General features: G+C 35.4%; 2 protein-coding genes across 4 annotated transcripts; one reads left to right on the top strand and one right to left on the bottom strand.

Annotated features, from left to right (window-relative positions):
* On the top strand, positions 1–21,319 carry LOC110920906 (asparagine synthetase domain-containing protein 1). Of its 3 annotated transcripts, none has more exons than XR_002581985.2 (14): positions 1–160; positions 1,810–2,092; positions 4,023–4,207; positions 13,367–13,496; positions 13,565–13,813; positions 14,106–14,182; positions 15,347–15,434; positions 15,768–15,873; positions 15,986–16,079; positions 18,890–19,092; positions 19,887–19,954; positions 20,269–20,385; positions 20,593–20,649; positions 21,014–21,319. XR_002581985.2 is itself a non-coding variant. In XM_022165142.2 (14 exons), exons 1-14 carry the CDS (start codon positions 50–52, stop codon positions 21,113–21,115), a joined length of 1,902 nt encoding a protein of 633 aa, XP_022020834.1. In that variant the 5' UTR covers positions 2–49; the 3' UTR covers positions 21,116–21,319. The 3 variants fall into 3 exon arrangements, 2 of the variants coding, with proteins under 2 accessions (XP_022020834.1, XP_022020835.1); XM_022165142.2 differs by having other exon boundaries at positions 2–160; positions 19,855–19,954; XM_022165143.2 differs by having other exon boundaries at positions 3–160; positions 13,571–13,813; positions 19,855–19,954.
* Positions 9,189–9,749, bottom strand: LOC110920907. The gene is made up of 2 exons (XM_022165144.2): positions 9,319–9,749; positions 9,189–9,229 (listed from the first exon to the last, which is right to left on the bottom strand). The coding sequence occupies exons 1-2, from the start codon at positions 9,641–9,643 to the stop codon at positions 9,213–9,215; spliced, it is 342 nt and encodes a 113-aa protein (XP_022020836.1). The 5' UTR covers positions 9,644–9,749; the 3' UTR covers positions 9,189–9,212.
* Positions 21,320–22,939: the final 1,620 nt, after the last annotated feature.

The raw sequence follows: 22,939 nt of genomic DNA on the forward strand, positions 1-22,939 counted from the left end.
CTAGAGGGAGGGTTTAGACTTGTAGACTCAGACGCAAATTACACACGAGATGTGCGGAATCGCCCTAATCATCTCCGGTGTTCGTGTCGATTTATCGCATATTCTTCCAGATGCAACCGATTATTATTATTATTCACCTCATTCTCAACAATCGGAAACTGTAAGCAATCTGTACTATCAACAATTTTGTTATGAACTTATGATTCGAGTTAATTTTTGTGAAAATTGCATGAAATTCGGAGTTATGATTTGATAGCGTTATAAAACCATCATCTTCGATTGATTCTCGTTGTATACTATGTCGTTACACGTAAATCTACATAAATTTATTTGTTACTGCTTTCAGTTCTCATAATTTTGTGTGATTTTAACTATGTAAAGTGTCATAGATTATGTAAATTGTAAAGTGCTATAGTTTTATTGTGATTTTAACTACATAAAGTGTTTTTAAGTGTCTACGGTAAGCAATCTGTTTCGATCCATGTTAAATGTTGTGAAAATTGCATGGAATTTGAAGTTAAGATCTGATAACTTTATGAAACAATAATATTCGACTGATACTTGCTGTTTACTATATCGCTAAACGTAAATCTGAATGAATCCTTTTGCTACTGCTTTCCGTTTCATGATTTTCGTGATTTTCTGTGATTTCTAACTATGCAAAGTGCCGTAGATTATGTAAATTGAACTTATGTAAGTTGTAAAGTGTCATAGATTTTGTGTGATTTTAACTATGTAATGTGATTTTGATTGTCGACATTAAGCATTCGGTTCTATCAACAGGACTTTTTATGATCCAAGTTTATTGAGGTAAAAAGTTGCTCGGAATTCGGAATGACGAATGACGATATGATATTTATACAAAACAATCATGTTCGATTGCTCTTCGTCGTCTCCTATATTGCTACACAAAAAATCTACATGAATTTTTTTGTCACTACTTTCAGGTTCATGATTTTGTGTGATTTTAATGGTGTAAAGTGCTATAGATTACGTAGATTGAACTTATGTAAATTTTAAAGTGTCATAGATCTGTGTGGTTAACTATGTAAAGTGATTTTAATTGTCAACTGTAAGCAATCTGTACTATCAACAGTTTTTTATGATCCAACAAAATTTCATGGAATTTGGAGTTAATTTTTGATTGATAACTAGAAAAGTGCCTCGCGCGCGTTGCGCCGCTGGCAAAGAAATTGACCACATCTAGGCATAAACTCTTGGTTGCAGGTCATGTATCTAACTTGATCGAAATATAAATCTAGCCACAGTCGCATTTCCGCGGGTTCAGTGGCGAAGTTTGAGATTTCCGACCGGGGGATTGAACACGTATATACCAAAAATTTCTATAAAACCAGGGGGTCAAAAACGTATATACCCAAAAATTTCTATACGAAAACTACATACTCTCCATTACTGAGTGAAAAGTTCGGGGGGGTCGGCCGCCCCCTCCCGCCCCCACAAAGCTACGTCCTTGGGCGGGTTACTTTTCTAGTTTATATGAAATATAAAGCTTCCAAAAGAAGCTTTAGTGTACAATCAACCTAAGCACATCTACACCTTATCTATGCATATAAAACCAATAAAGCTAGAGTTACAACTACCTATTGCACAAAGTTGTTGCAAATTAGAAGTATATATAATTTGATATTCAATGTTCACTATATCGTTGCACATAAGTCTACATGAATCCTTTTGCTACTGATTTTGGTGATTTTGTGTGATTTTAACTAAGTTTCATTGAACTTATGTAAAGTGTCATAGATTTTGTGTGATTTGATTATGTAAAGTTATTTTAACAATGATTTCCAGACATTGTTTTCTGTAGATGATATCAAGGCAGCTCTGAGGAAAAGAGGCCCTGATAGTTTAGGAAGCAAGTCTATATCACTTCATGTTCATGATGGAAGGATTATTCGATCTTCGGTGGAGGAAGAAGAACCAACTATATTATCCAAATCAAACGTTGATATTGATTTGAATAATGGTTTAGTTGGAAATTTTTTATTTGTTGGTGCTACATTGCAATTAAGAGGAGTACATCCAATCACACAACCTTTGGTGGACAAATCTGGGAATATTCTTGTCTATAATGGTATGATTACTTATCCGCTAAATTAGCATCTCATTGCTTGATAATTCATAGGGGTGTTTGAATTTTACTCTATTGATGTGATAATATGATAATCATAGTTATCAATAGCGAAGATAGCATTCACTATTGCACGCTTCATAGCGTATCACACTTATCTTGAAATCTGTGCGACTCCATAGCGTGATTATAGCGGGATTCTGACGACGAATTCCGGCTCCGGTGCTGCAACTTCTGCCGGAAACCGGGAAGAAGAAGAGGGGCAATTGTTTCTTGCGTTTAGGGTTAAATAACATTATGTATTTTAACATTTAACCCCTCTATCATTCATTAGTTTACATTTAGTCCCTAAAACTTGTAAAAATTTACATAAAAGTGTAAAATTAGTTTGTGTGTTTTGACATTTTATTTAATCCCCTCTGTTTTCACTGGTTTACATTTGGTCCTTAAACTTATAAATTTATACATAAAAAGTATAAAATCAACATTATATATATAAATAAAAATTGTATATAGCTACTTTTTTGTTTCTTAAATTTTTAACTACCTTATCGCTACACACGAAATAGCGGGCACTATTTCGTCGCTATCGCTACGTAGTATATAGGTACATTGTCGCTATTTGCTATCAATAAGTATGATGGTGGTTAAATATCAATTTTATGGTTGGTTAAACTGATTCTGGTCCGTCTGGATGATCGGTTTTACTAGATTCAACAAAAATGGTTGTTCAAGAGTAAACTATAATTACTTAGTTACCCTCTTTATATCCCGTGTGTATATATGTATATCATGTAAATAATGTTATTCTTGGTTTTAACTTTCATAAATCTAAATAAGGGCAAACCTTTTGCACGAGGCCCCCGCATGCGCGGGGTTGAGCTGGGTTGCTTCACAACTTGTACCTTTAAACATTAGCCAGACACTTAAACATTTGATTCATGTACTAAGTGTGAAAGTTTTTAAAAAACCACATTCAAACACTATTTGCTACCGTCTGTTGTGTTACAACCGAATATTTGTTTATGATTCATTGACTCCGCATAGTCACTTTCACAAAGCACATGCACAATATCCTCTGTAGGCATTGTTTCGAGTTTTTGAAATTTGGATAAGACTAGAACGGTTATCCCTTGGTTTAAAAAAGCGCGAAGCGCTCCGAAGCGTTTTGGTTCCAAAAGCTTTAAGCGAAGCTTCAAGCGCGAAGCGAGAGCTTCACGTATACGAAGCGCTCCATATTATATATAATTATATATAATGTTAATTTTATATATATGTATAAAAAATAGCTATCCATATTATATATATGTATTTTATAATGTTAATTTTGTACTTTTATGCATAAATTAAAAAGTTTAAGGACCAAATGTAAACTACTGAAGATAGAGGGGGTTAAATGTTTAAATAGACAAACTATCTTTACACTTTTTAAGTAAAAAGTTAGAAGTTTTAGGGACTGAATGTAAACTAATGAAAGATAAGAAGGGTTAAATGTTTAAAAACCTTAACTTATAAAAACCCTAAAAACCTAAAATACATATACGCAGCCGTCACCGTCAGCATCTCTCTTCTTCTTCCCCCTTCTTCCTGGTTTCCGGCTGAAAGCAACTCCGTCGCCGGAATTTGTCGCCGGATTTCACATAGGAAGTCGCTATATCGTCGCTATAAGGTCGATATGTACCTTGTAAAGACTGTTGGGCTTAAAAAATGGCCCAAATGGTGACCTGATTGGCTGGAGCGTCGCTTCACAGCTTCAACGCTTCACCGCTTAAAGCTCGCTTCAGGTCGCTTCATGTAATGCATCGCTTCAGAGCCAAAAAAGCGTTTTTCTGATCGCTTCATCGCCTCAAGCGCGCTTCAAGCGCGCTTTTTTAAACCAAGGGTTATCCTAAATAAAGAACATTCATGAAAAATATCTTATTATTTTTAACAGGTGAAGTGTTTGGAGGAATTGAGATCGTTAACGATAGCAATGATGCTGAAGTTCTCATTGAGTCCTTAAGTAAATGCTGCAACTGCCTTTCTTGTCAACATGACGCTGCATGTTCTCCTGGGAAGTACTCTGTTCCTGAATTTCTTTCGAAAATCAAGGGGCCTTGGGCTTTAATCTACTGGCAGGTAACTTTTGAGTGGTAAGTAAGTTCCATTCATTTGAATGGTACTGGGATATGTAGCTAGAGGTTGACCCTATCATTATTGTGATCAGAGTTGACACATTAGTTAATAGAAGTTAACGTGCACCCTATGCGCAAAGGGTTCGCGTGTTGCCAAGATTCAAGGGGCAAAAAAGCGCACGTCTTAGACAAGGAAGGCACAATAGTAAAATGAAACAAAATAAACAATATATGTTGGAAATTTCGTGTAACTTTTAGAAAATAATTTTTATCAATTTGTCAAACAAACTGAACGCAGCGGAAAACATGTACACGAGGTTCGGTTCTAAACCGTTTCCACCAGTGATCTCTTTACAATCAAAATAGGTTATAATAAAATAAAGAATCGTGACATCCAAGAAAGACACCTTGGTTCAACGAACGATCTCGCTAGATGATCGTTGACCACGAAATCATGTTTGTTCGTTTGAAACGATTTCAAACGAAACCTTAAACTAAAGAAAATAAAGTTCAAAACCTTACCTTATGCGTAATCAAGGAAACAAATGATTTATTTCTAAACTGTTGCTCCTCTCCCTTCTTGCTTTTGCGGAAGCCGGAAAAAAAACGAAATCGAAGTTACATATATTGTTATTCTGTTTCTTGTTGACTTTTCAAAAGGCATTCCTCAAAGGAATCGAAATCCCTCCCATTTAAAAGCAACGTCCAGAGAAACATATATATATTAACTTGAGAGTTCTCTTTCAACATTAATTAGTAATCCTTTTCTTTTACAAATTAAAGATATACAAGGATTAGGAATTGTAATCTAATCACAACTCCTCCATAATTATCTTATAATTAAATAATATCTCTGATTATTATTAATTATCTAATAACTAACAATATGGATATACATATTTATTTATCTGATATTAATTATAATTAACAAATTAATTATAATATTAATCCGTCTCTCCGTAATTATTCCAAATAATTACCCGTTTCATTTATTACGCTTATTATTTCGTGATCCGGTGGTTAACGATTAACACACCGTTAAATGTTCGTTGCCCAAAGTGTAACTCTTTGGGTCGTACCTTGACGGCAACGTTGAATCTTAATCAACAATTGAACATTATATCCAACAATCTCCCACTTGGTCGATTGGCTGATTAAGTTTCAATGTAAACAATAGTGGGTGCCTAGCTGCATCATATTGCCCCCAGCAAGGTATGACAAATTTATGTCAACTAATTCTTTGCACTAATCAAACCTTTGGTTATGCAAATACTATAGCCCTGGTTATCGACTCATTTATCCCTCTGTATTGAACACTTGTTGAACATGAGACATGGATCCAATTCATTCTCATATATTATTCAACCATTTCTAATTTCGTTCTTGATTTGAAGTGGTTTATCAAACTATTACTAGTTCGAGCGTGGCCACGCGTTAACACCAGTTCAAGTCAACGAAAGGCGCCAGAGTGTTCTTCTTCTAAGTATAGAAGTACAGATCCCTTTGGCTACAAACAACTCCCACTAAACTTCAGATCATTCCCAAAACTATCCTTATTACTGCCAGTTACGTACAGCGTTAGATAGAATCAAAGAGCAACCATTCATTTAAGTTAGTTCTAGTATGTACCGCAGGTCTAAGGATACAATGATCGTACCTATTCAAAATGTCTTATGACTAAGATCCATGAAGATCATTTTGAAACGAGTTACGCCCAATATGATTCAACTAATCATATCAGTGAATATGGTTCTCAACACTTTGAGTATCCATGATATGGATCAACCATCTGATTCACAATAGTCTTTTACCAGATTGGTTCTCACGAATCTGATAGACTACGGACATTTTTAGAATACAATATTCATAGATACTTAACGTACTAATATTTGAACACAAATATAATAGTTTAAAAGACATTCAACCATTAAATTCAAATAAACATAAAATACTGTTTACAGTTCAAAATGCACCAAATTACTAAATTACAAAATCAGACCCACTGTCTAGCATATCTAAGACCTATACAATCAGCATGCTTCTCGTGTCTCACTTGAGGTATAGGCTTAGTAAACGGGTCTGCTAGATTCTGATCAGTATCAATTTTCTCTACTACAATGTCTCCTCTTTCCAAAACTTCCCGTATGTAATGGAATTTTCTGAGAATATGCTTCGTGCTGTGATGCGACCTTGGTTCCTTTGCCTGAGCAATTGCACCTGTATTGTCGCAAAATATCTCGATAGGCTTCTGTATGCTTGGTATAACTTCGAGATCAGCAATGAACTTTTTCATGCAAACAGCCTCCTTAGCAGCTTCTGAAGCCGCTATATATTCTGATTCAGTGGTCGACTGGGCCACCACGCTTTGCTTAGAACTCTTCCAAGTTATAGCACCACCATTTAAAGTAAAAACATAACCTGTCTGAGATCGTGAATCGTCACGATCCGTTTGGAAGCTTGCGTCAGTGTAACATTTTACTTTCAGCTCTTCTTCCAAACCGCCAAATATCAGAAACATATCCTTAGTTCTTTTTAAGTACTTTAGGATATTTTTCACAGCAATCCAGTGACTTTTACCAGGATTCTGTTGATATCTGCTAGTCAAGCTCAGAGCAAACGATACGTCCGGTCTAGTACATAACATGGCATACATGATGGAACCGATAGCAGAGGCATATGGAACCCTTTTCATATCCTCTTTATCTTTGTCCAATTTGGGACACTGATGACTATTCAGTACGGTTCCACTTGCCATTGGCAAGAGACCCTTCTTGGAATCTTGCATCGAAAAGCGTCGAATGACCTTATCGATATACGTACTTTGACTAAGTCCAAGTAGCCGCTTAGATCTATCTCTATAAATCTTTATTCCTAGAATATAAGCAGCTTCTCCAAGATCCTTCATTGAGAAACATTTACCAAGCCAGGATTTAACGTCCTGCAACATCGGGATATTGTTTCCAATGAGAAGTATGTCATCTACATACAGGATTAGAAAAGTAATAGAACTCCCACTTGCCTTCTTGTAAACACACGGCTCATCTTCATTTTTGATAAAACCAAATTGTTTGATTTTCTGATCAAAACGAAGATTCCAGGTTCGAGATGCTTGTTTCAATCCATAAATGGATTTATTCAACTTGCAAACTTTCTTAGGATTCTTAGGATCTACAAAACCTTCAGGCTGCTCCATATAGACATCTTCTGTAAGGTGTCCATTTAGGAACGCGGTCTTGACATCCATTTGCCATATCTCATAGTCATAATACGCGGCTATGGCAAGTAGAATCCTAATAGACTTAAGCATGGCTACTGGCGAGAAGGTTTCCTCATAATCAACTCCTTGAGTCTGAGTAAAACCTTTAGCAACCAATCGAGCCTTATAGGTTTGCACATTTCCATCCATATCTGTTTTCAACTTGAAAACCCATTTACTTCCTACAGTCCGACATTCGGGAGGAAGTTCAACCAAATCCCAGACTTGGTTGTCATACATGGATTGCATCTCGACGCCCATGGCTTCGAGCCATTTTTCAGATTCGTTACCTGAAATCGCAGCTTTGTAGGTTGAGGGCTCTTCTTGATCTATTATCAAGACGTACCTATCAGGTGAATACCGATTAGGTTCATGACGATCCCTCGTACTTCTGCGGACGCCTAGTGTTACATCAGATTCCTGAATCCTCTCAGGTTCAGGTTCAACAATATTTTGTTGAGAGGCAGATTCGACTATTGGTTGATTAATTTGTGGTTCTCGAATTTCCTCAAGATCCACAAGATTATCTCCAATTCCTCGCGCCATAAGCTCATCCTCTAGGAATGTTCCTCGACGCTTAGTGAAAACTCTATTTTCAGCAGGATTATAGAAATAATAACCAACCGGATATGCATATCCAATGAAAACAACCTTTTCACCGCGAGGATCAAGTTTGTCCGAAGACTCACTGGTAACATAAGCGTTACATCCCCATATGCGAAGGTAAGAGACTTTAGGTGGTTTACCATGCCACATCTCATATGGTGTCTTTTCTACCTTTTTAGTAGGAGCAATATTTACAAGACGTGTAGCAGTTTCAAGAGCATAACTCCAAAAGGAGTGTGGTAAGTTTGTACGACACATCATTGATCGAACCATATCTAATAAGGTTCGATTTCTCCTCTCAGACACACCATTGAGTTGTGGTGTTCCGGGTGGAGTTAGTTGGGATATAATCCCACACTTCTTGAGATGTTCATCAAACTCTTGATTAATGTATTCACCACCTCGATCGGATCGAAGTGCCTTAATCGTTTTCCCTAGTTGATTCTGTACTTCATTTTGGAATTCTTTGAACTTTTCAAAGGTTTCATGTTTAAACTTCATAAGATAAACATATCCATATCTACTATAATCATCAGTAAATGTAACGAAGTATCTTTCCCCGTTCCTTGACATAGTCCTGAATGGACCACATACATCAGTATGTATGAGTCCTAACAGGTCTTTGGCCCTTTCACTAGTTCCGGTAAAAGGGGCCTTAGTCATCTTGCCACTTAGACAACATTCGCATAAATCATAAGTCTCCTGACCCGTGGATTCTAGAATCCCTGCGGTCTGGAGCTTCCTCATGCGATTGATGTTAATATGGCCAAGACGACAATGCCAACGATATGTTTGATTAAAGCTAGTTTTAACACGTTTAGAGGAAAGAGAGCATACCATATTATTTGATCTATTGTTAGAAGTATCTATTTCATAGACACCATTGTGAGGCTTAGCCTCAAAATAGAACACACCATTTAAAAATGCAGAAATGTTACCATTAACAATATCAAAAGCATAATTAAAACCTTGTTCTCTTAAAGCAGAAACAGAAATAATATTCTTAGTCAAACTAGGAACATAAAAAACATTGTCTAAAGAAATAAACAATCCAGAAGGTAATTCAAGAATAAATTCTCCAACTGCCTTCACAGCAACATTCTGCCCGTTCCCAACGTGCAGCTCTAAGTCACCCTGCTTCAGCTTTCTAATCCTTTTTAGTCCCTGCAAATCATTACAAATGTGAAAACCACATCCAGTGTCAAACACCCAAGATTTGCTCGAAAAGGAAAATAGATCAATAACATGTATACCTGAGGATTCTCCTATCTGCAGCTTCTTAAGCTTCAGCTCAGCCAGGTACTTGGGACAATTCCTCTTCCAATGCCCGATCTCATCACAATGAAAACACTTGGCATCTTTATGAGGCTTTGCCTTCGGAGTGGCAACCTTTTTGCCTTTGCCCTTGTCTTGCTTACTCGCCTTGCCTTTTCCCTTGGATTGCTTCTTCTTGGTAATTCTTCCTTCCCTGATCGCTAGCACTGGATTGCCCTTAGTTGGGATGTTTGTCTCAGCAGTTTTTAGCATATGATGCAACTCTGGGATCGTTCTTTCCCACCCATTCATGTTATAGTTCATTACGAACTGATGATATGAATTGGGTAGCGAGTTAAGGATCACATCCGTAGCTAACTCATTACTAAGGGGTGCGTTCAGACGCTCCAGTTGATCAACGAAAGACTTCATTTTCAGTACATGAGAACTGACCGAAGTACCTTCCTGCATGCGACATGTAATGAGAGATCTCATCACCTCAAAACGCTCATGACGAGCTTGCTGCTGAAACATGTTTTTCAGCTGCTCACTCATCTCATATGCTCCTAAGTTTTCCAGATTCTTCTGAAGTTCTGGAATCATCATAGCAAGCATAAGACATGTCACATCTTGGGAATCATCAACATGTTTTTCCCATGTCCTACGGGCTGCACCCGTATTAGCAGCAGGTGCTTCGGGAATTGGTCCTTCAAGGACATAAGCCTTTTTCTCCGCCCTGAGAACAATTTTCAGGTTGCGGTACCAATCCATGAAGTTAGAATTATCAAGTTTAGCATTTTCAAGGATGGACTTAAGCGAGAATTTGGTGTTATCAGAATTGTTTGTAGACATCTGTAGAATTTAGAAGAAAATTTTATTAGTAATTTTCATGCATTAACCTAATTCAATTTTGACCCAAGATTTACAAAATTTTAGGAATTAGGATGAGATCCCATCTCCCCATAACTCAGTGAATGGACTTAGCACTCTTCACTGGCATAGATTGAAGGGTAGGTGACGATCACCAATTGTGTCAACTACACAATTCTCGGTTTGGGGTCGCATGACGAGTAGTGTCAAGCATTGGTACGTTAACCCCAACTACGCCCACTTTCACAACCGTAGAAAATAAATGCAGGGTAAACACTAACATTTGCTCTCGTGTCGCAAAAGTGATATTTGTCCTCAAATCAGAACTGTAGCCCGGCCCATGTAAGCATGGAAATCGCGGAACTACCCCTAACCAAAACCGTAGGCCTGGATGCAGGGTAAACACTAGCACCAGGGGTTCGGATAGATCAGTTCGGGTGTTCTTAATTCAGGATGGCGTAGAATATCGATTTTAGTTTGGGTTATATTTTAAAATTACCAGTTCGGGTCGTTTTAAAATACTTGTACGGCCTATGGCATGAACATAGGCTATACAATTCCTTTGTAAAAATCAATTTTACGTTTTAATTTGTGACGACTTGAAACACCTTTCAATCACTCGACCGATTAATTTTAAATACCCTATTTAATCTAAGTTGGTCGTGTCGCAAATTTATTTTAATTAATAACTTTTATTAATTATGGTTTTCAAATTAACTTTTAATTTTTGAAAAACCAATTTCGATTTTTGTATTTTAAAATAAACTGTTTATTTTAATTACCTATCCAATACTTAATAAACCTTTTATTAAAATTGTCGTTTTAATGATCGTGTATTAATTATTAATTTTATGTACGTAACAAACATCTCATGGCAAAACGCATAAAAAAAAAATAAATAAATATGCAATTCCGGGTTCATAATATGTTCGGTTCGTTCGAGCCCAAGAACGTGAACCGAGCCCATCAAGTGTAGCACAAACCCTTTTGTGCTCCCACTTAATCTTGGATCCAATCCTAAAAAAAAACTTCCCTTTTTTTGTTTGTTTAAATTTCCGATAAGGAAAAAAAAATTAACGAGTTCTTATTTTTTTTTTTTTAATAATAAAAAAAATATATATATCGCTTTGATATTAAAATCATTATTTCAATATTTCCAACTTTTTAATTTATTTAACCGCGTAGCTAAAAAACTAATTTAGTACGCGTGTCATAAAAAAATTCTAAACCCGGATTTGCATAGTACGATCATTAAGCTAAACGAAATAGGTTAAGGCCAAAAATTATTTCAAAGAAGACTTTGACAAGTGTTAGTTTTGGCCTTAATACAAACTTGTCTATAACTATTATACGTGACAGGATTCTATGCCAAATCTACTCGATTTTAAGCATGCAATTCTATAAACTACTTTATCAAAAATAAACCTACTTTGATTTGTAAGGTGGCTCTGATACCACTGTTGGAAATTTCGTGTAACTTTTAGAAAATAATTTTTATCAATTTGTCAAACAAACTGAACGCAGCGGAAAACATGTACACGAGGTTCGGTTCTAAACCGTTTCCACCAGTGATCTCTTTACAATCAAAATAGGTTATAATAAAATAAAGAATCGTGACATCCAAGAAAGACACCTTGGTTCAACGAACGATCTCGCTAGATGATCGTTGACCACGAAATCATGTTTGTTCGTTTGAAACGATTTCAAACGAAACCTTAAACTAAAGAAAATAAAGTTCAAAACCTTACCTTATGCGTAATCAAGGAAACAAATGATTTATTTCTAAACTGTTGCTCCTCTCCCTTCTTGCTTTTGCGGAAGCCGGAAAAAAAACGAAATCGAAGTTACATATATTGTTATTCTGTTTCTTGTTGACTTTTCAAAAGGCATTCCTCAAAGGAATCGAAATCCCTCCCATTTAAAAGCAACGTCCAGAGAAACATATATATATTAACTTGAGAGTTCTCTTTCAACATTAATTAGTAATCCTTTTCTTTTACAAATTAAAGATATACAAGGATTAGGAATTGTAATCTAATCACAACTCCTCCATAATTATCTTATAATTAAATAATATCTCTGATTATTATTAATTATCTAATAACTAACAATATGGATATACATATTTATTTATCTGATATTAATTATAATTAACAAATTAATTATAATATTAATCCGTCTCTCCGTAATTATTCCAAATAATTACCCGTTTCATTTATTACGCTTATTATTTCGTGATCCGGTGGTTAACGATTAACACACCGTTAAATGTTCGTTGCCCAAAGTGTAACTCTTTGGGTCGTACCTTGACGGCAACGTTGAATCTTAATCAACAATTGAACATTATATCCAACAATATAGGCGTAGAAATGTAGAATTTTAATAATTTAATATTATTTTACAGACGTAATAAAAGATCAATACCAGTTTTTTTATGTATTATGAGTAAAGTACACGGATGGTCCCTGTGGTTTACCAAAACTTTGGATTTGGTCCCTAGCTTTTCAAAAGTACACATATAGTCGTTGTGGTTTGCACTTTGTAACACATTTAGTCCCCAACCAACAAATCTAAAGGTTTTAGCATGTCCAAGTTAGGGACCAAATGCGTTACAAAGTGCAAACCACAGGGACCATCCATGTACTTTTGGAAAGAGTTAGGGACTAAATGCCTTACAAAGTGGAAACCACAGGGACGTCTGTGTACTTTTGAAAGCTAGGGACCAAATCTAAAATTTTGGTAAACCATAGGGACCATCCGTGTACTTTACTCTTTATTTATAAAACAATGTTTAAAAACTTCCAAGAAAATGTTTTCTCAGTAGGTTTTGGCCCCACATTCGTCAATGTAAAGAATTTTGAGAAGTGAGATGGATATAAAATGGAGGCAAGTCAAAATGATGAAGCATAAGTTAATTCAAGCCTTTTTAGGCTGCTAAGCTCTTTACGGGCTGCTAGGCGTGTTTTTAGTCGGTTCAGACCCGTTTTTGATGGTCCGAGCGCCTAAGCATGCGCCTTGTGCGCTTTTGATAACATAATTAGTTAATGATAAAGTTGGATGTGTTTGGATCAAAGTGTTTCTGCTCAATCAGCGCTTTGTCACCTCTAGAACTCTAGAAGTAGCATAATCTGACTTTACGTTTATAAAATTATTTCTTTATTTTTTTATATATTTTAGGAGAGCTCAAAGACAATATGGTTTGGTAGAGATGCACTTGGAAGGCGAAGTCTTCTAATTCATCGGCCAAATATAAAAGACTCCCGACTCATGCTTTCTTCTGTATCACCACCTTACGCTCTTCATGCCGGTATGCACACTTTTACTCAGACCTGCTTTACTTTTTATGTGAAAAATATGCAATTTATATAATTATAGTTACAGATTTTGGATCTGAAAATGGACCCGGTGAACCAAGCTTTTGGGAAGAGCTTCCATGTGGAGTTTACAGCTTGTCCATGAATGCTTCAAAAATGAATGGAAATTGGGTGTGTGAAGTTAAAAGACATGATTGGCTTGATCCGTTGCTGCAAGAACTGATTAAGTGGGATAGATCTCTCGTGGAACCCACACCTGATGTTTTAAGTGATGTTTATAAAACGTGTTCTAATGAGCAAGAGCAACGGGGTAAGGAGTACATTTCGTCACTTAAAATGCTTATAAACTTTTTGTCAGTTTCATACTTGTCACAAACTAATCATGTGTTTGACCATTGTTTTTATTGTCTCCAAATCTTTTTTTTTGTTCTTAGTTAATGGGTTTATTTTTGTCAAATTCACCGTGCAAAATTCTTCCTTGTTTACTGGCTAATATGTTGGTTTTTTTGTGTCAGATATTTCTGAACTACTTTTGCAATAACTTATGTAATGATATGAAGTACCTTATGGTTTGCAATTGTTTTTTTCTTCAATTGCTACAGCGAAATTGCATCAGGAAGTTCTCTCTGCGCTTAAAGAATCTGTGAGACGACGCACAATATTTTCAGGAGTCCACCAGGTTTGTAAATAAATCTTGTTATATATATAGAGGGAGAGGGAGAGAGAGAGAGAGGGGGGGGGGTAGGGTTCAACTACAAAGTCCAGAACTCCTAAAAAGTGTACAAAGTCATAGGAACACCATCATAAAAACCACAATCCCACTGATAATATGGTGAAGATTACTAAAACACGATATTCGAACCCTAAGAGTCCATACACACTTCAAACACACCATATACAACTCTGAATGTAAAACATCACATGATAATGAACATAAAACACCATACTGTTAGATATTCAATGATCAGAGCCTTATCATCCAAAAAATCAAAACCCACGGGCCACGGATAACTAAGTGAAGATTGCTAAAACACCATATTCAAACCCTAAAGAGTCCATAAATTAAAGGTCTGGATCACTTTTTACACTTTTTAGGAGTTTTGGACCATAGTTATCGATAGCGTCCATAGCGAACGCTATAGCGAATAGCGTGGCGTGGCAGCCAATCGCCGCTACGAGGTGCATATTGAGCATATAGCGACTCTGACAGCGAATTCCGGCGAAAAATACCAATCCGGTGATGCTTTCTGCCGGAAACCAGGAAGAAGATGATGAAGAAGACAGTGGCTGGTTATTTCAGCGTGTTGATGCTTTAGGGTTTTAAATAACTATATGTATTTTAACATTTAACCCCTCTATCTTTCACAAGTTTCCATTTAGTCCCTAAAACTTGTAAAAATTACTTAAAAAGTGTAAAGTTAGTTAGTATATTTGTACATTTAACCCCCATTATTTCACTACTTTACATTTGGTCCTTAAGTTTATAAATTTATACATAAAAAGGTATAAACTTAACATTATTTATATAAAAAAATTATAGATAGCCATTTTTTCTTTCTTAAATTTTTAACTGCCTTATCGCTATACACGAAATAGTGGGCGCTATGTCATCGCTATCGCTACGTAGCATATAGGTACCTTGTCGCTATTTGTCACTATTCGCTATCGATAACTATGTTTTGGACTTTGTAGCCAACTCCTAACTTATATATATACATATATATATTCTGGCTCTCTGTATTTATATAACACTGTTATTTCTCTTGGGTTTTGAATTTTAATGAATGGAAGAATATATTGTAGCTTCTTATTTTATGTTATCCAACTTGTATCCGACTGGCAGGGCAATTCTCCAGTGGCTGTACTTTTTTCTGGTGGCTTAGATTCGATGATTCTTGCAGCATTGCTGGATCAGTGCTTAGATCCAAAATGTAGGTGATTATATCCTTTTTTTTCCAGTATAAAAATAACTGAAACTAATCCTCGAACTTTGAGGCTTTTGCTTATATGGTCTCTGAACTACCGAAACTGGACATGCCTATAAACATTATTAAGTGTTTCAGCATATCAATTTTGCCATGTACACTTAATTGAATTTCAGCGTCTGATTAATGGCAGCATTTTTAGGTACTTATTTTCTTCTTATAGACTCATGATGGTAGGAAAAACGAAAGAATAAGTGTAAAGAACTGATAATGTTTTCTGGTTTTCTTTGCATTTTGTTATTATTTTTGCCAGGCTAATAATCACACTTTTATTGACAGATGAAATTGATTTGTTGAATGTGAGTTTTGATGGTCAGTTAGCTCCTGACAGAATCTCTGCTAGGGCAGGTGTGAACGAGCTTAGAAAAATTGCCCCCTTGAGAAGGTAAAATATAAGGGGTAAACATTTTTCTCTTATTGGAGTATCAAGGATCAGTATTGTATTTCTTTTTGTATGGTTGTATATATTTATTTGATTTTCTGGTCTTTGAATGCAGATGGAATCTGGTAGAGATAGATGCAGAATTGTCAAAATTGACTCCGGAGACACCACATGTCATGTCGCTTATCAATCCCTCGAATACATACATGGTACTTAAAGCTATTATTTGTTCGTTTTACTTTTACTATTATTATTATTATTATTATTATTATTAATATTATTCTCATGTATAGCAATATGACTGGTCAAACTTGTATTATGTAGGGGTAAATATAGGTTTTATATGCTGTATCTTTAACTGGTAAAAGAAAATTAGTTAAAGATATACGTTCCCAAATGAGCCTGAACAAGTTTTAAGTCAGACAACGTGTTGTAAAACACATAAATTTATCATATTTATTCATTTCGTAGTACATTAAAAAAACAGTTACTTATAACTGCCTGCTTTACATGGTATTAGTCTTAGAGCTAAGACTCCTAGTACAAACTCTAGCCGCAACAACCTTCTAGTTTTTGTGTTAAATGTAGCTTTCTAGTATGTTGCATACAGTTGGCGTATGTTTCCTACAACTGTCGTTTTCGGAAAACGACTTTTTTTTTTCCAGGACGTGATAATTGTTCAGTTACCTTTTAGACCTCTCACTGTGGTATCTAAGTGCGGATGACTTGGCTGCAAGTCAATTGATAGCACAAAGCCTCTTTTAGGAAGCCCTTTTACTTGGCTGCAAGTCAATTGAGAGGACGGGAGCCCAATGAAGGATCTACAATGATACAAGTGGTTATTTGGGTAACTTAACTACTTCACAATCACTTGTATAATTTGTGTTTGTCGGTGGTAATCTTGTATTTTGTAAGAGTAAGAAGAAACACACGGTATCGAGATGGATTGCGATCTCGATTGCTTAGTTAGAGTATAAAGTATAGAGCCATGGCATATGTCACATGAGAGATGATATGGGTTCGTCGTTTTCTAAGAGAATTCATGGTTGTTTCTAACGATTTGTTGCGGCTATATTATGATAGTCAAGTCAATTATACATTTAGCCAAGAATCAAGTATTTCATGAGAGGACGAAACATACTCAGGTTAAATGTCATTAACGAGGATCGCATAGTAGGCACTAATACAAACCCCGTAAGCTATTTAGCTAATCCACGTTAAAATAACATTCTAACGTGTAAAGAAACAGGCCTTTCGTGAGTCTTTTGACCTTTTAGTACATTTATGGTAACATAACCTGAATGCTAGGTTTTACTTTTTAGAATATCGTAGAGCGTTAACCTAAAAGGCATCGGCCCGCTGGATGACCGATGCTGTTAAACCTTTTATTATCTTTGTATGTGTATATTTTTCGAAAGTTTGTTGCCATCTCAAACCCACTCGAGACTCCTTGCTCTTTCGTTTGGACCGTTTTTTCATTTTCAACATCTTGTTTCGAATCGGAATACAATTTCCACTCCATTTGTTTAATTACACCTTTCACTCATTTTCTATACCGTAAAGATGAAAAGAAGGTTCTAAAAGAATTAGTTGACACTCGTCACACCAGCCGGGGAAATACCATTTTGGTTCCGGGTCCGTTTTTTTAAATATAGCATTTAAATAACTCGATCACGGTTATATGAAAAGATTAAACAACTAAAGAGAGACATTGTATTGAGTATCGTTGACTTTTTCTGTTGCCACACAAGATTCATTCAATTCCACAAAAAAAGTAAAAGAAGTTAAAATTTTGTCTTGGCATGATTTGACTGAATCCATAGAGCGTCTGGTTAATGAATTTTCAGTATACTAATACTATTTTTTGTTTTATGTTTTTCTAAGTTTGCATGAATAAATTGGGTTTTTCCATATCTTGTGTGAGAACCGAAAAAGCCTACAGTCTTGTAGACTCATTGCAAAGTTTCCCTTTAGTTGTGTGATCTTTTCATACAACCAGAATCGAGTAACCAAAATGGCATTGACCCGTTGGTATAATGAGAATCAATTCTTTTAAAACTTTTTTTCCCATCTTTATACGTGTAGAAAAGTAAAGAAGAACGAGTGAATATTGTGGTTAAAAAGGATGAGTGAAAGGTGTGATTCTAAGTCGAAGAAGATATAAAAATGAAGAAGGGTCGAAACAAAAGAGCGACAAAACTCGGGTGGGTTTAAGTCAAAACACCATTCCAACACAATGGACATAGAAGATGTTGCAAAAAAAAAAAAAAAAAAAACAAAAATCATTTAACAACACTCAAAACGAAATTTTGCAAATGGTACTCTTTTGCGCTTTTGACACTTTGTGCCTCGGCTTTAGACCTTGTCACTTTTATTACTGCTAATTTTAGCTATGCGAACAACTTTGTAAACAAACCTAGGGCTGGCATGTCGTGTCAACCCGACCTGTTAAGACCCGGACACGATAATTAATATCTTAGTAGTGGCAGATCTAGCCCAAAAATTCAGGGGTATCCCAAATTTATTATTGGATCAGTTGCATCCTTTGTATAAAACCAGAAAAAAAAATTACACTACGTAGACGGAGTTGAGGGGTAGCCCATGCTACCCCTGCTTGTACACTACCTCCGCCCCTGTATCTTGGTATGGTTGATTTGGACCGAAAAGGACAACTCTTATCTTCTTACTACATCAATTTTTTTAGTTTAAGTATGTTTCGATAAGTTGTTATGTGTAAGTAATCTTTTAGTATTTTGTATAAAGAGCTTATCGCATACGTGATGCGCTTGCATCACACATCAGATTTTTGGACCAAACGCGTTGGAGCGCATCACGCAATTTAAAACCAAAGTTTGTACTTCAAATGTTGCAGGCTTTTTTTGTACATAGATTAATGTTAACATCTAAGGTTACATGCCACAAATATAATGTCTAATTGTTACAATACTGTTGGCCGCAACGCGGATGGTTATTTGCTACTTTTTTCCACATTTACTACTACTAATCATTGATTTTGCAGGACCTTAATATTGGAATCGCCTTGTGGTTGGCAGCTGGCGGTGATGGGTGGGTGAGTGAAGAAATTGGGACGGATAGTAATAACCATTCAGAATGCCAGCGTATTAAGTACAAGTCTGAATCCAGAATTTTGTTGGTCGGTTCTGGTGCAGATGAGCAATGTGCTGGTTACGGCCGCCATAAAACTAAGTACAAAAAAAGCAGGTTAGAAAGACAATTATTGGCTGACACTTTTATTACATATGGTCAACCTGGTTACACTGGTTTTTATAACATTGGTTCATGGAGATAACACATTTAACTATACTGGGTATGAGATTTTTATTATAATATAAAAAAGAGTAAAATGCCATTTTCGTCCCTGAGGTTTGGCCACTTTTGCAACTTTCGTCCAAAGGTTTGTTTTTCCGGATCAGGATCCAAAAGGTTTGAAATCTTGCCATTTTCATCCGACTTGTTAACTCCATCCATTTTTCTCCATTAAGTCAGGGGTATTTTCGTCTTTTTTGTTAACTTAAAGGCAATTCGGTCTTTTTCACTTTATGTAGAAGCATTTAGTATAATGTACAAGTATTCAAAATACCCTTACTAAATAAAAAAGACAAAATTACCCCTGAATTAACGGAGAAAAAATGGATGAAGTTAACGAGCCTGATGAAAATGGCAAAGATTTCAAACCTTTTGGACCCTGATGCGGAAAAACAAACATTTGGACGTAAGTCGCAAAACTGGCCAAACCACAGGGACGAAAATGGCATTTACTCTAGTTAGTATCAATAATGTTCATATATTATTTTCAAAAAATGATGGGATTGAAAATTTGCGAGTTACCAAACCAGATAAACAAGTAAATGAGAAAAAATATCTTTATCGTATCAAGTGTCTTACTTTATAAGTTTGTCAACCGTTTTTGTCGTGAAAAAAAAAAACAATTAAAGTAACATTATTAATGCAATTTGTCATCAGTTGGGCTGGGCTAAATGAAGAAATGAAATTAGATATGCAGAGAATATGGAAGAGGAACCTAGGTAGAGATGATAGATGCATTGCTGATAATGGCAAAGAGGTACGACTGTTATTTTGACAATTTGAGGTGAAAGAATAAGTGGGCTGCTGGATTGGGTAACGGGTCAGATTGGTTCGGCCCAAAACACTTTCTTTCCACATCTTTTTCTGAACAGTTACCATGTCAAACATGATTACCAAAGTTGTATTATTTGGATAATAGCTTTCTTTTTCGCTTAATTTTCTGATTTTACTTTTTCTATATGTTCGAGATAATTTTGAATCAAACCACCCGCAAGTAATCGAGTCAAAATCACTGTCGTTATGAATGAAATTATTTGCTCCTGACTTTGATCACATTTTTTTTTTATTTAGGCAAGATTTCCTTTTCTAGATGAGGATGTAATAAGGATACTGCTCGATATTCCACTATGGGAAATTGCTGACCTTCGCCAACCAAGTGGAGTTGGTGATAAAAAAATATTGCGTGAGGTACACGTTACTTATTTCATCATTTTTTACATAACCATGAGAACTTGTTGGGGAAAATTTATGGTAAATATATTCCGTCATATTCTATTGTTGAAAAATTTAAATTTTGCATCATAAAAATGAAAATAATAATTCAGAAAAGGATGGTCAAAACAATATTTTGTACATCATAGATTAATTATCAACTACTTTCTTGGTTTTCTGAAGGTTGCAAGAATGCTTCACTTGCAAGAAGCAGCTGTTCTACCTAAAAGAGCTATACAGGCATGCATACGTCTTTCCCTTAGTTACCAAAAATACACGATTTGGCTCCGATTATACGAGTTAAATTGGGGGTTATATGGATTTGGTAACGGATAACTTTAGGGGGTGTTCGGTTCACAATTTTTTTAAGTAATCAGAATTTTGAAGGTATTATATTTAGAAATGAAATTTGTCAAAAGAGTTGGAATGCGATGATGGTGGCAGGCGCGTAGTGGGATATCAATTTAGATGTCAGTTTCATTGAATTACAACGAACCAAACACCCCTATATAATATGGATTTGAATTGAATGAGCTTGTTGTGTATGACTGACACACCGACACTTTTTTTTTTTTAATCTATTATTCACATGTTCTGTTTACAGTTCGGTTCTAGAATCGCTAGGGAATCAAACCGCAAGAATTTTGGAAGTAACCGGGCTGCAAATCAAGCTTCTGCTGGAAGTGCACTCTTTAACCCGCTCTGATTATGCATTGAAAAGAGTTTGGATGGTAACTTATAGATGACATTTTCATTTGATGTATGCAATTGAACTTTTTGGCTTAATTTGAAACTTCGGTATAACTGCAGGGACTATATATAATTTACTGTTTTATGGAACATGTTAGATGTACTTGTGTACTTTTGGAATCTTTGCTCATATGAGTTTTATCTTCTCGTTTTTCTTAAAGCTGTTTTTATGTGTTACACCATTAATTATATTAAAAAGCTTTTAGTTCGAATCCCTTCAGAACAAGCTACTTTGTGGGTATGAAACCATACTTTAACATCGATTTATGGTTACACCTTAGGGAGAATTTATTATGCTCATTTATTACTTTTAGGTCAAGCTGTAAGCCAAACTGTTAGTATTAATTTAGGATCATCGAAAATCAAAACCAAACTGATACCAACAGTTTGGCTCTGGTTTGGTTTGGTTTCACGGTGTGAGCTTTTAGAATAGATTTGTCTCTAAAGAAAGTGATCTTTATAAAGAGAACCTCTGTAACATCTGTGCACAACCAATATTGTTCGCTTTGCACCCAATGGATATCATATTAGGAGCTAGGGCTGTAAACGAATGTTGTGGCGTGTTCACTCGAAAAATTTATAATGAAACTTAAAACGAACAACTTGTGAAAGATGAAAAGTACGAGGGACCAAAGTTGATAAAATTCTTTTTGTTAAAAGTAAAAAAGTCAAAGGGGTTAAAATGCAAAAGATTAAAATCTTTAGGTTAAAAGTGAAAAATGCAAAAGTTTTTTTTTTGGAAAACTCCTAATGCCTATGTTAGTACAACATAAAGCATAAATTTCTTGGTAATTTATTATCAAAAGATGAAAAACTTTTTGTATTAAAAGTAAAAAGTCAAAGGGGTTAAAATGCAAAAGATTAAAATATTTGATTTAAAGAGTGAAAAATGCAAAAGTTTTTTTTTGGAAAACTCTCAATGCCTATGTTACAACAAGATAAAGCATATATTTTTTGAAAATTTATAGTTTGAAAATATTAAGTTTATAATGAATTTGATCTAAGTGTACAAAATTAAATATCTTAATTCTTTTATGACCAGAAGAGAGTAAGGGTTCGTCTTGTTTAAATAAACGTACACAATCCATGATCACAAATTTTGATGTAGATGAAAAATGAGTGTTTGTTTGTTTGGGCTCGTATTTCTTTCGCTTCACAATATAATATTTGTCGCAGCCCCTGATCCCTACTCCAGGAGCGGGCGCCGCGAACATCCAGATGGATGGTATCGGTGTTTATTAATTTAGCAGCGGAATACATCAGGACCGTAGTTAGGAAATTTTTTTATTAGAATAAAACACCAACTTTTATAATAATAAATCATTGGGATAAAACCCAAGTTCATTTGACAATACATTTGTAGGGATAAACCATAATTATTGAAAACAAAAAACTTCTTTTTATTTAGATAACTTTTATAACCACCTTTCTAAGCCTTCAATGCTCTCCAGCTGGTTTCTATTGGCTTTCACATTTTGTTTCCTGAAACGCGTTTAAAAACATTTTATCAGCAAGAAATACTGACAAGTGCATCCCAGTTTAATCAAAACAACTTTTATAATTTCACAGTATTGAGAGCGATTACAATGTTTATATTTACATAATTACTCATTCAGTACTGTAAATCCTGACTGGTGGGTCATATTACTTATTGGCTAACTTTTTGTCTGTTTCCTGAAACGCGTTTAAAAACATTTTATCAGCAAGAAATACTGACAAGTGCATCCCAGTTTAATCAAAACAACTTTTATAATTTCACAGTATTGAGAGCGATTACAAT

Source organism: Helianthus annuus, chromosome 17, assembly GCF_002127325.2.
Source record: "Helianthus annuus cultivar XRQ/B chromosome 17, HanXRQr2.0-SUNRISE, whole genome shotgun sequence".
NCBI lineage: Eukaryota > Viridiplantae > Streptophyta > Magnoliopsida > Asterales > Asteraceae > Helianthus > Helianthus annuus.

What these genes read in the sequence shown, in the direction of transcription:
- LOC110920907 (XM_022165144.2), bottom strand. Translation starts at nt 9,643, where the DNA reads ATGAACTATAACATGAATGGGTGGGAAAGAACGATCCCAGAGTTGCAT.
- LOC110920906 (XM_022165142.2), top strand. Translation starts at nt 50, where the DNA reads ATGTGCGGAATCGCCCTAATCATCTCCGGTGTTCGTGTCGATTTATCG. An exon ending in GAATATTCTTGTCTATAATG is followed by an intron (nt 2,093 to 4,022) that starts GTATGATTACTT and finishes TATTTTTAACAG; the next exon opens with GTGAAGTGTTTGGAGGAATT. An exon ending in ATCCCTCGAATACATACATG is followed by an intron (nt 16,080 to 18,889) that starts GTACTTAAAGCT and finishes TTGATTTTGCAG; the next exon opens with GACCTTAATATTGGAATCGC.